This window comes from Mya arenaria, chromosome 7 (assembly GCF_026914265.1).
Source record: "Mya arenaria isolate MELC-2E11 chromosome 7, ASM2691426v1".
Lineage (NCBI taxonomy): Eukaryota > Metazoa > Mollusca > Bivalvia > Myida > Myidae > Mya > Mya arenaria.
In genome coordinates, this window is record NC_069128.1 from 48,853,483 (window position 1) to 48,865,811 (window position 12,329).

At 33.2% G+C, this 12,329-nt stretch overlaps 1 protein-coding gene across 14 annotated transcripts in view; it reads left to right on the forward strand.

Moving 5' to 3' along the window:
• LOC128240676 (myosin-IIIb-like) overlaps window positions 1-12,329 on the forward strand; it is a 91,525-nt gene that overhangs the window by 49,203 nt on the left and 29,993 nt on the right. For 9 of the 14 annotated variants that reach the window (XM_052957372.1, XM_052957383.1, XM_052957384.1 and 6 more), the window contains exons 22-26: window positions 1,090-1,186; window positions 1,849-1,973; window positions 3,725-3,745; window positions 7,562-7,701; window positions 8,533-8,547. In XM_052957372.1, coding sequence (XP_052813332.1) covers window positions 1,090-1,186; window positions 1,849-1,973; window positions 3,725-3,745; window positions 7,562-7,701; window positions 8,533-8,547 — 398 coding nt within the window. The remainder of the gene's footprint in view (window positions 1-1,089; window positions 1,187-1,848; window positions 1,974-3,724; window positions 3,746-7,561; window positions 7,702-8,532; window positions 8,548-12,329) is intronic. The other 5 variants (XM_052957375.1, XM_052957378.1, XM_052957377.1 and 2 more) reach the window with 3 other exon arrangements.

The window sequence follows — 12,329 nt, forward strand, 5'->3', positions numbered from 1 at the left end:
TCCTTCTTAAGGCTGTTCCTGAACCTCGTCCGTACAGCCTTTATGTACGTTTTGGACGACATTGTTCAGTGTAGTACTGCTGCTCAATTCTGCAACAACTAACGCCAATCTCCTTTTTAGAGACTGTAGGCGTGTTTCCTGAGAGGCAAGTTTGTAGCCGCTCAAGACACGTGACTTCACAGATGTAGCCGCTACGCTGTTTTCACGAACGACAAATCCGTATCCGTCGGTTTTGTTAGTTCCTATGTTGTGGTGTTTCACACTATTCACGACACGGAAAGTTCTTAATATTCCCTGGGAATTCCCGGGTTCCGGCACCAAACAAATGTGGCGAACATAATTGTTTGTCTATTTTAAAGTGAGAGAGCGTTTTTAGATTGAATGCCGTCTGTTCGACACACTGTAATATTGTTTCTTGGATAAATTAATTTCAGCAACACAGTAAAATAATCTAAACATTTTATTCTTCGTTAACAATTTTATAATACCGTTTTACTTAGTGAAATTCTAATAAGAGCTGGTTTAGAAATATGTTTTAAAGTCCCAAGTTAGGTCAAATGTTGAAGTCTGAAGTCTAAATCTCTGGTCTAAAATCCAAATCAAATCTTATGTAAGAACATGAAACGTTCGTTTATATATGAGAGTTCATCCGGGTAACTTTATTTAACAAAAGCTCCGGTGCTCCGGTGCACGATAAAGTCCTGATTCATATGGAACGGAGTCTGCTCCGAACACCACGTGTCTATTTGCTCCGTTTGGAGTACGTCAATAACTCCGCCTATCTGGCTAATTCTTAAACTTGAATTAAGTTAACTTAAACTTAACAAAATAAACATAACATAACAAAAGCATTTAATTAGAAACTAAATCGTTCACGACAGTATGCCTTGTAATGTGCAGATTGATCAAGGTCAGAAGATGACCCCTATTGGTTCTTGGGTCAGTAGGTCAAGGTCATGGTTAATTGTATTGCTCCTGACAGGTTACAGGAGCCTGCATATTGTATGTTTGCCTTTAGGAGTTTTGTTTATTCCCTGCTTTACGAAGATTAATATATATTCTAATTCTTGATTGGCTTTCTATTTTTAGAGAAATTCCATCAGAACATAAAAAGCTCCCACTACAGTCGGCCCAAAGCCACGGCCAGTCTGACCTTCATAATCGACCACTATGCTGGATCAGTGAAGTAAGAATGTATTAATTATTTACAGCCACACTGTTCTATTTCTATGTTGTTGTTTTTATTTCTTCAACATAGTTGCCGATTAAAAAAATCAACAAATAAGCTTTTTATAGAAAAGATCGAAATATCAATAATGCATTTTTCTATAACCAATCAAAACTCATAACCTTAAATACATATTTTGGTAGGGATTGGTTAGATAATGTTCAAACTTTGTCAAGATGTTCCCCTTGATGAAATATCAGCCGTCTGTCAAATAGGTTAAAAAACTAGGTCATTAGGTCAAATTTTTAAGTAACCTTTGAAACACACTAGAGACATTATATTTGGCCCGATATTGTTCAACCTCACTCAGAATGTTCTCTCATGAGCATGAACTCTCACACCAATTTAAAACTGTGTCACATATGATAACGAATTGGGTCACTAGGTCAAATTTTAGTTTTTCTGATTTTTGGAACCATACCTTGTAATAATAATTGCCTTGATGAATTCTTTAATTAGTTTGAAACGGGGTCAAAAACTAGATAACTAGGTCATAGCTAAATTCTTCACCATATACAATATTCTTTAATTTTAAACAATGGCAAACAAACCTATATCTCATATCCCACATTCATAAGAGTCCATCCAGTTAGGGTTGACATGTCTTGTTTAATCTGCAGGTATGACTGTACCGGCTTTCTGGACAAGAATCGAGATCGATTACCGGGCGAGGTGGGCAATTTGCTAAGGACCTCGGACAACAGTGTTGTGAAATCGTTGTTCCAGACTCCACTCACTAAGACAGGTAATAGGATTGATCTGAGCACATTTTATTGATTATTTTTATGTTGCAATTGCTTTAAATTGTCATATATATTTTGTGTGTTTTCTGTTTTTAAATATTTTAATCTTGGACTGTTTTAGATTTTTAAAAAACTTTTAATTGTTACTAAAAGTTAATACATCATACACTTAATAACATAATCTATTTTTATTGCATTGACCTAAATGAATATTTGTTCAATTTTTGTTTTGTTTTGTGATTCATTGTATTTTTGTTTTAACATTGCACCATGAAGGAATATTTTTTACTTTTTGATATTTTTGGAGCATATTGTTGATTTATTTTGGCTTTTTCTTTCCCCATTGTTACTTTAGTTAAATTGATAGATAGAAAGTGGTTTGACTCATACATGTCAAGTAAGTTAGGAATTTCTTCTTAAAATTCAGCGGGACTATTTCAATTCATGAGCTTTATTAACGATCAACCTTTTATTTATTTTGATAAATCAACTTGAAGCATTTACGCAAAACTCTTTAAAATTTTCCCAAATGGAGCATTTACTAGTTTAATTCCCCCCCCCCCCAAAGGTCCAGACACCTTTCCAATATTTGCTGAATTAAGGCCCTGTTTATAATTTTCGAGTTAGTTGGATAACCAGTGTTGAACCTGGCAAAAACTGAGGTTCTTATTGGAATCACCTATAATATGCATTAATTAAAGAAAGGACTCCACGCATTCTTTGACCAGCCCTATTGCGTTCATATCCCCGATAATGGCATCAACTCCGCAATTCATCCTTATATTTACACCAATAGTTCATTATTTCATTCAAGAATTGTTGAAAAAATACTTCATTTCATTAAAGAAAACCTTTCAGTGATCCTTTCTTACCCATTTTGTAAATAGAACGACCCGACTGTAACCGGAAACGTTTTTTTCAAATGACGTCACAATAACACGGGAAAAGATCAACCACTTAAAATCACTTTTAACCGTAAAATTGAAACACTTATGGCAACAATACATTTAAAATATTATGAATTAACACTTTCTAAAATGTTGATTTATATTTTACGGGACCTGCTGACACAATACAAACAATAACAAGATCAATTTTTAGCAGTTTTTATGTATATTGTTATGCGATGAATTGCGATCCGAACATATCCGAAGATGTTGCGTTCATCGATTGATAAACGCAATTGCCGAAAGGCAGTTCAGTTAAGGATTGCAAGTTGAGGTGTAAATATTACCTTTTATTAGAGCCTTCTCAGTTTGTTAACCAGTAAAAAATGTAAAATATATTGTCACTTTATAACATTGTTCACAGCTTAAATAACCTGTTGTAAGATGATTGCTCAAATATTACCGCATGACTTTTCGAAAGTTGCGAGTTGTCAAATCAAGTAACTTATAAGTATATTTTAATATTTTTTATACTTATACATACAAGTCCTTTTTTAGTCTTATTGGGCCGATTGTTTAGAACTTTGTTACAGTCAACAACAAGCTTAGTGACATCATTATTTACTTTTAAATTTACATATTTAAATACAAACAAGTACAGCTGAAATAATTGTCTCAAATCTTATTGGAAATACAGCAGATTACAAGTGTATCTATCAAACTTCCAGAGAAGTCAAGATTTTAAATTTAACAACGATTATGTTAGCAACGTTGTTAACTACAAAATTTTAAAACAATCGGCCGATTTAGATACAGACTGATCAAAGCAATGAACAAATGTAGATTAAATATAAACCATCTTGCAGTTAGCACGGATTTTACATTGGGTAAGATTGGCCACAGGTTTCGTAAATTGGTAGAATGTAACCTTTCACATTGTTTCCAATCTTTAGCTTTATATTTTTTCCTGTTTAAATACTTAAAGGAAAATATCCCATTTGTTTTAAGGAATTAGGACACTTTTATGGATTAGCTGTATTAGGCTCTCTTAGATCTTTTTTATTGATTTTTTTATAATCAATGGACACAGCTTATTGCCAATGACTTATAAACTTGTTAATTGGCCATTTAAACAGATTTGATAGGGGGCTCACAAAGTTTTAGAAAATTATGAACATGAAACTTGAATGTACATTGAACATACAGTGAAAACTATGTATGTATGTTTTCATTACACAGTTGAACACTGTTAATCCGAAATCATAGGGACCCAACAAATTACTTCGGAATAGCGGTGTTTCGGATTAACAATTTTTCGCAAATAACAGCGTTCGGGAATTATAGATGTCGTGAAATACTAAGTCTTGCAGATTGCAATGTTGGTTACACATTACCAATACGATACACTCAGTTTAAGTAATTTTTCGAATACAAAAATATTTGTTGATTTAGTGTTTAATAAATGACAAATAATTCGTTATTATACTTCTTTATTAAAACAACATAAAACATTTAAAACAAAATGAAAGCACATGCATGCATTCGAACTGTTCGGTAGCGGGTCAAGTGAGCAATGCAGTGATCGAATCAGATGAGATAGACATTTTGAATGAAATTCAGATTGTGTTAACCAGCTATTATATACACACTACATCACCTAAATGAATCGCTCATTTTCTGACATCAATGTTTGTAACATACGCGTGCTCAATGTCATCCTTTAACAAGCACTAATTGTGCTCCATTGTCACCTCAAGCACTCTGATGCCTGAGTGCATTCGCAGTATGATGTGAAAAACTTTGACACGATCGAGTTCAAAATAAGAATTGATAAATAGGTGTGAAAACCGAAATCGAGACTGTAATATTTACTTCGGAATAGCGATTATTTCGGAATTGTGATTTTGGAATAAAGACCTGAAATTTAGTTAAACAAAGAAGGAGTAAAATCCGGACCGAAAAAAAAATTCAAATTGCAATAATTTCGGATAAACTGTGTTCGGAATAGCAGTGTTCAACTGTATCCATTTAAAAAACCCTTTCATGGTGAAATTTCCCTTAACATTTTAGTAACGAGATTAAATTAAACGTTCTGTCTATGGTAATGGTAAAATTACCTCTTAAAATCTCCACTAAACTAAACAGGCTGGTTATGGCTATATAAACCATCAGGTTTTCTATGTTGTGAATTGAATAGGTAGATTTTAGGGTTACTAACAATTATTCCCTTGAATTTTGTTTATTATGCACCTGAAATGAAATCATAGAATGCATTGCTTGGCATATTTTTTAGGCAAAAATTAATCTTTCTCTGTGTGCCATTAAAGATAAGGTGAATGTTGAATAAAATCTTGCTATTTTGTTGATAAGTTATCTTTTTTTTCATAATTAAATGCTTTGATTGGTTAAAAGTAAATATTGGATAAATATTGACCAATCAATAAACATTTAAGCTCACAACCAAAAAAAATAACCATTTTTTACAATTGGCCCCAGTTGGCTAATATGTCACTTGTAAACAGAGACTAAATGTATATAATATGGATAATTAAGACATTTTTCAGGTAGACAATATCAGTTTGCCATACTTTCTTTTCCCAAAAGCTGTGCAATGTAACAATAGAAAATTCAATATGATTGGATAGATATTATGTGTACCGTAGGCACGCCCTTAAAAGAACTATCCAATTTTTAAAACGTTTATGTGTGACAAATATTTGACTGGGTTTTTTTTACCTTCTTTTTCTCTTGTGGTACCAATTAAGTCTAAATGAGCTCTTGCCTATACATAGATCTTAATCTGCATGGGATCATCCTCCGCTTCGTTTTGTTACATTTGTCATATAGGTTACAACCCGCCCGAAAAATGTCTGAAATATCCAGCCTCATTCTGTTTACATTTGACATGAAGTCATGTGGTACACCATATGCTTGGCTTATCTGAATAGTTTCAAATGTATTATTTTTTTAATAGAATCAAAGCCTTCCATTTAAGATTTACGCTTTTTCAAATTGCCATTATATATTTATTTTCTGACCCACACCAGACAGACTGTTTTAAAATACTTTGATTTCATCCTATGATACAATTTGTAATATTTACTGCATCCGGTGACTTAAGTGGAATATTGAAAGTAATATATATAAGTGAGAAGCAGGAGTGTAAAGTTTCTGTCATGAGGTTAGTGGGTGCAGTACCAGTTTTGAACAACGTGCAATAACTAACATGTGTATAAGTGAACAGCATTTATTTTATAAATTATCTGCATGATAGTTAAAGCATGTTAAAGTCTGCTTTCTTGTTACCAATTCTGAAAAAGTGTAGTTAATTAATGTGTTCATGAAATCACAAAAAAACACTCCAATATTGTTCAGTGGAGGGAACGTCCTGTTTGGATGTTGATGATTGAGTGATATTGAAAATAAGTCAATGATTCAAGTGACTTTTGTTTTGTTTAACTTGCTCTTACTTTAAGTGTGTTAAGTAGATGTTGACCTGTAGAAAGCATGTACTTGCGAAAAGGACTTCTACTTCAAAACAATGAGTATCATTAATAAACACAGTTGTCAATGACAATGATAAAGTTTACTTGCTATAAGGTCACTATGAGCCTATTACAATATACAGATATACACTATTATCATACAATTGTGTGCAGAAGTACACTGAAACACAATAAAACAAATATACAGTTACATGGTTATTATATGGATGGTATTTTTAGAATTTCATTCTTTATGTAGTACAATGCATGGTACAAATATGTAGAGATACCCTTAACCATAGCAACATTAGGAGATGACATGTGTTATAATTCTAGACTTGTTCATTTAAAGATTAATATAATATTTCTGTGGGATATATTGGAATCGTAGATCCTTGTAGAAGCCACAAACAAGTAGGAAGTGGTCCTCATCTTCAATACATTTAAATTGACATATACTTTACATTATATTCGTCAAACCAGTAGCTTTAGAAACAAATAGAAACAAATAAACACTAATGTTGTCTCTGGAGATGGATGTTGGCTCATGGGATGATTTTAATAATGCAATAGATTGATGTCAATCATATTGAAGGTCAAGGGTACAAATAAATTATAGATAGACCCTTTGTCTGTTCTTACACAATATGTGGCTTTACATATTATTTAGGTCACTGAAATGAGGCATTCAGGAGCTCCTTAGAAATTCCTGTTCCAATGCTGCACCTGGTATATATCCTTGAAATACAATAAACCAGGAATTTCCTGGGATTTTCTCAGGATTTTTTCTCAGGAAATTCTCAGGAATGTCTGATAATTTCTGCATGAGTATCCCCAATGGCTTGATAAAATGACCATCTGATTTGTGCGTCTGATACTGTTATATGTTTAATGTTTCACTCCTCACTTGTAATTAAGTGTACTAGTGTTTGCATGTGTGTTAGGTGGTGTCTTCAACTGTTTTGTTGTTCTATACCGTCTATACTTTACTCTCCTTATGCCTACCTGAAATACCATGTCAATACTTTACTGTCCTCGTGTACCTTAAATATCATTTCATAAAGAAGAACAAATCTCCACTGCTTAAGCATTGAGTGTAAAACTAGTGAGATAAATAGTGAATAGACTTTTTTGAACCCATATAACTATTTTGATAATACATCAAAAAAAGTAGAACAGAATGATATTGTTAGCTTTATAATGAATATATCACTCCAGGTAATCTAGCCAGTGGCAGCCTCAAGCCAAGCACCCAAGGAAGCAGCCTCAGTTCCCCCTCCAGTACAGCAACAGGGCTGACCATAGCCTCAGTACAGAGTATCAGGAGTCAGCAGACGTCTAGTATGGGAGGTAGCAGGGTAAGTATCTATTCTATTAGGAGTTGTGTCACTTTAGGAAACATTGGATTAATGTTCAGTTTTGCAACAGGGCTGACCATAGCCTTTGTGCAGAGTATCAGGAGCCAGCAGACATCCAGTATTGGAGGTAATAGGGTAAGTATATATTCCCTTAGGAGTTGTGTCCCTTTAAGAAACATTGAATTAATTGTCTAGTTTTGCAACAGGGCTGACCATAGCCTCTGTGCAGAGTATCAGAAGCTAGCAAACTTTAAATGAATGACCAGTACAGTAACAGGGTTGACCATTGTCACTGTACATACATGTAGTATCAAGAGCCTGGAGCAGATGGAGGATTGGAGGAAATGGAGTTAGTATCTATTCCCTTGGAAGTTGTGTCCCCAAAGGAAACATTGAATTAATTGTTTAGTATGGCAACAGGGTTGGTCATTGCCACTGTTTAGAAATATTGTGCTTAGGGCTTAATCTTGTTTTAAAGTCACTTACTATTGTTCGAGAAATTTTGGCCAAAGTATCCGATGTCCACACCGATTATGGAGTGTAGCAAGGCAAGTTAATTCTGGATATATTTTGGGGAAGTTGTCTCCCTTTAGGAAATATTGTTAATGTATTAAACCTTTGTTAGAAGTTGTTCAACTTTATACTGACCAATACCAGCACTAACTGAGCTAGGTGTATACTTTTTGCATAAAATTCACAAAGTTGAGTATCAGTAACATCATTATTAGTTGATTGATTTATTGTTTGACTATGGATAGGTTCATACGCCCGATTTAGATTAATTATAGGCTATTTCAAATGTACATTTGCGTGTTTATTATAAACTTTCAGATATATAATGCTTTAGTAAGTATGCCTTTAACATGTGTGCCCTTGTCTCAATAAAACTGATTGCACAAATTACACCTTGATTTAAATGGATGGGATAAGGCTTTTGGCCAATGCACCAGTCAATTGTAACCATATCCCCCAAGGTCCGGCGAAAAGCAGGGACTTTGACTTTTGGTCCAGTCAATCCCTGCGTGGACAAACTGCTGGTTAAAATCTCCACCAATTGCCCTTGCAACCCAGGGACATCCTAGGTAAGGCTAACAAAACCACTGCATTCACACTGCACAGCAGGGCCACCTGGAAGGTAAAAACACGGCGCATTTCCCCCGCTATCCCGGTATGCCTCTGGACCTGGGGGGCCTAGGTTACAATTGACTGGTGCATAATTGCACTTAGGGTTTTAGCAAAATGCACTATTCTGGTAATTTATTGATTGAAATTGATTTATTATGATGCATTTATTAATGTACAAACATAATTTACTGTCAAGGTATTCTATAATGTGCAGTTATATGAAATTTGGATTACTAGTGAGCCCATATTATTTTGGTGTTATTCGAAAGGGTTTTGTTAGTGTAGAAACAATATAATTATTATGTTAAAAGATAAATACTGAAAAAATCTCACATATAAGGCTTTTTGGCCATGGAAAATTGCAAAATATGTCAGTTCACATTCGATTTCAGTTGAAATTATAAAGAACACAAACTGCAATAATCTTATCTCTATAGTTATTTTTTCAGTCATTTGTTTTACAGATTATAGTAATCAGTTAGAAATACCCTTTCAAATGATACCATAATTATGTGAAATCATACATGCCATATCCCCCGGCAGGGGGGGAAAATCCCCCGAAATTTCGACCCATCCCCTGGTCCCCCGCCGGGGAATCATATCCCCTGAAAAAATAATAAAAAAAAATAAATCAAAACTTGCTTAAGGTTGACAATGGAAAGCATTAATAATATTATGAGTGTGAAATTCCATGAAGGTCCATGATGACTAAGTCCAAAAATTATTGTATTTGAGTGTATTTCTGTATTTATTTTTATATTATAAATGCAGATATTGCATAAATTTTCGCCGCGTAAAAATCCCCTGGTGTAATATCAAAATCCCCTGGAATCCAGACCAAAATCCCCTGGGAAGCCTCTCAGAAATATGGCATGTATGTGAATTCATCAATCAAACTTAATTTGTTACAGTCATTAGCTTTATGAAATGAAAGTCTTACCTGAACTATGAATACCTTAAGACATATTTTCGTCAAGGTGGTGTAATTTGTGCATACCAAAGTGATTCAAGTTTGCTAGATTGACATTGTTTATAATTTCATTGCACTTGCAGACAAGCACAGACCAGTTTTATAGTTGACAGAGATAAACATTTAGAAATATATGAAAATGTAGATTATAAAAATAGATGCTGCAGTATTACATAGTCAAGTATTGAACTATTAAAGCTGCACTCTCACAGATTAACTGTTTTAACCTTTTTTTGTCTTTGTATGAGCCAAATTTTGCAGAAATGTCTGGAAACCTGTGATACAAGAATGTTTACAAATTATCAGATGCAGTTTTTTTATATTCATTTTCGAAAATAAGTGTTTTTTGGCTTTAAGAAAAAAAGAAAATTTTGAAAATTTTCCAAAAATTGTTCTATTGCGAGTTGTTGTATATGTCTGAATTGAAGGCATTGATGCCAAAATCAGCTGATTCTGAGACAAAAATTAAAAAAATGTCAAAACTGTCAAACTGTGATAGTGCAGCTTTAAGGCATCTCATTTTGTAAATTGTCTCATTTTTAGCTCAACTATTCGAAGAATAAGGAGAGCTATACTACTCACCATGGCGTTGGCGTCGGCATTGGCGTCACACCTTGGTTAAGGTTTTACATGTAAGCACCTTTAAGTCATTATCTCAGTAAATACATTTGTTATTGCATTGAAAACTTGGATATGTATTCCCAACTATCTTACATACTAAATTAATGAAGTTAGATAACAATTATTTGAATATAATGCAAATAATAGGCCTTTATTATTCAACTTTGAAATTCTGGTTAAGGTTTTGCGTGTAAGCACACATAGGTTAATATCTCAGCAACTACTTGAGGTATTGCATTGATACTTGATACAATGGTACTCAACCATCCAACCTACTAAATCAACCAAGTTAGATAACTCTAGTTTGCATTTAATGCAAATAATTGCCCTTTATTATTTGACTTAGAAATTCTGGTTAAGGTTTTGCATGTAAGCACACATAGGTTAATATCTCAGCAACTACTTGAGGTATTGCATTGAGACTTTATATAATGGTAGTGAACCATCCAACCTACTTAATTAACCAAGTTAGATAACTCTAGTTTGCATTTAATGCAAAATAATTGCCCTTCATTATTCGACTTAGAAATTCTGGTTAAGGTTTTGCATGTAACCACATTTAAGGCAATTTCTCAGCAAATATATCATGTATTGCATTGAACATTAGATATGTATTCCCAGATAACACTTTTTGAATTTAATGCAAATTATGGGCCTTTATTATTTGACTTAGAAATTCTGGTTAAGGTTTTGCATGTAAGCACACATAGGTTAATATCTTAGCAATTACTTGATGGATTGCATTGAGACTTTATACAATGGTACTCAACCATCCAATCTACTTAAATAACCAAGTAAGATAACTCCAGTTTGCATTAAATTAAAATAGTGGCCCCTTTTTTATTCGACATAGAAATTCTGGATAAGGTTTTGCATGTAACCACTTTTAAGTCAATACCTCAGCGAATACTTCATGTATTGCATTGAACACAAGCTTTACAGGCTCCCATCTATTTAACCTTCTTAATATTTATTCAAGTAAGATAACTCTATCTTTTATAATATATAAATTTTGCCCCTTTATCTTGCGACTTAGAAATTCAGGTTAAGGTCTTGCATGTTAGCACACATAGGATAATATCTCAGCAACTATTTGATGTATTGCATTGAGACTTTATACAATGGTATTCAACCACTCAACCTAATTGAATAACCAAGTTAGATAACTGCATTTTGCAAAAAATGGCCCTTTATTATTAGACTTAGAAATTCTCATTAAAACTTTGCATGGAACCACATTTATGTTAATATCTCAGCACACCATGTGTTGCATTGAAATCTAATCTAACAGTGCATGATCCATGCAAGTTTCGCCAAAACTTAAAATTCAATCCTTACATTGAAAAGCGGCGGAATAGTCGAGCACGCTGTCTCTGTGACAGCTCTTGTTTCATTATTTGCTGATATGATTAATTGTAAGAAATTTATGATGTGATTTTTGTGTGAATAAGGAGTTTCAATACTTATTAAATACTCTTTAATCGTTAGCATTAATTAATGTCTTAATTTAGAAGCCGAAAATGTGTGAAAAAAATCAATATTAATTTAAGAAAATTTTATAATCATAGCACTATGAGTGTTTTCAGTTTGTTTTTGACTGTGTAGTAAATGTTTTTGAATGCCAAAATTTAATTTAGTTTCATCAGTGAAATATATGGACTTGTTGTTGTTTGTATAATGAAAAAAAAACACTTGACCAAGATGTTTATGGAACTGTGAATTAGAAAAATATTTAATCAACAAGTTTTCTCCTCAAAAAAGTGTATAGTTATGCACAAAAATGTCTCTGCAAAAAATTATATCAATGTTTTCAAAGGAGGCAGTCACATATTAATGGCCTCGACCATTATCAAATAATCATCATAACACATGTGTTATTTTGATAGAAAAATAATGGGCATTATTATTATAA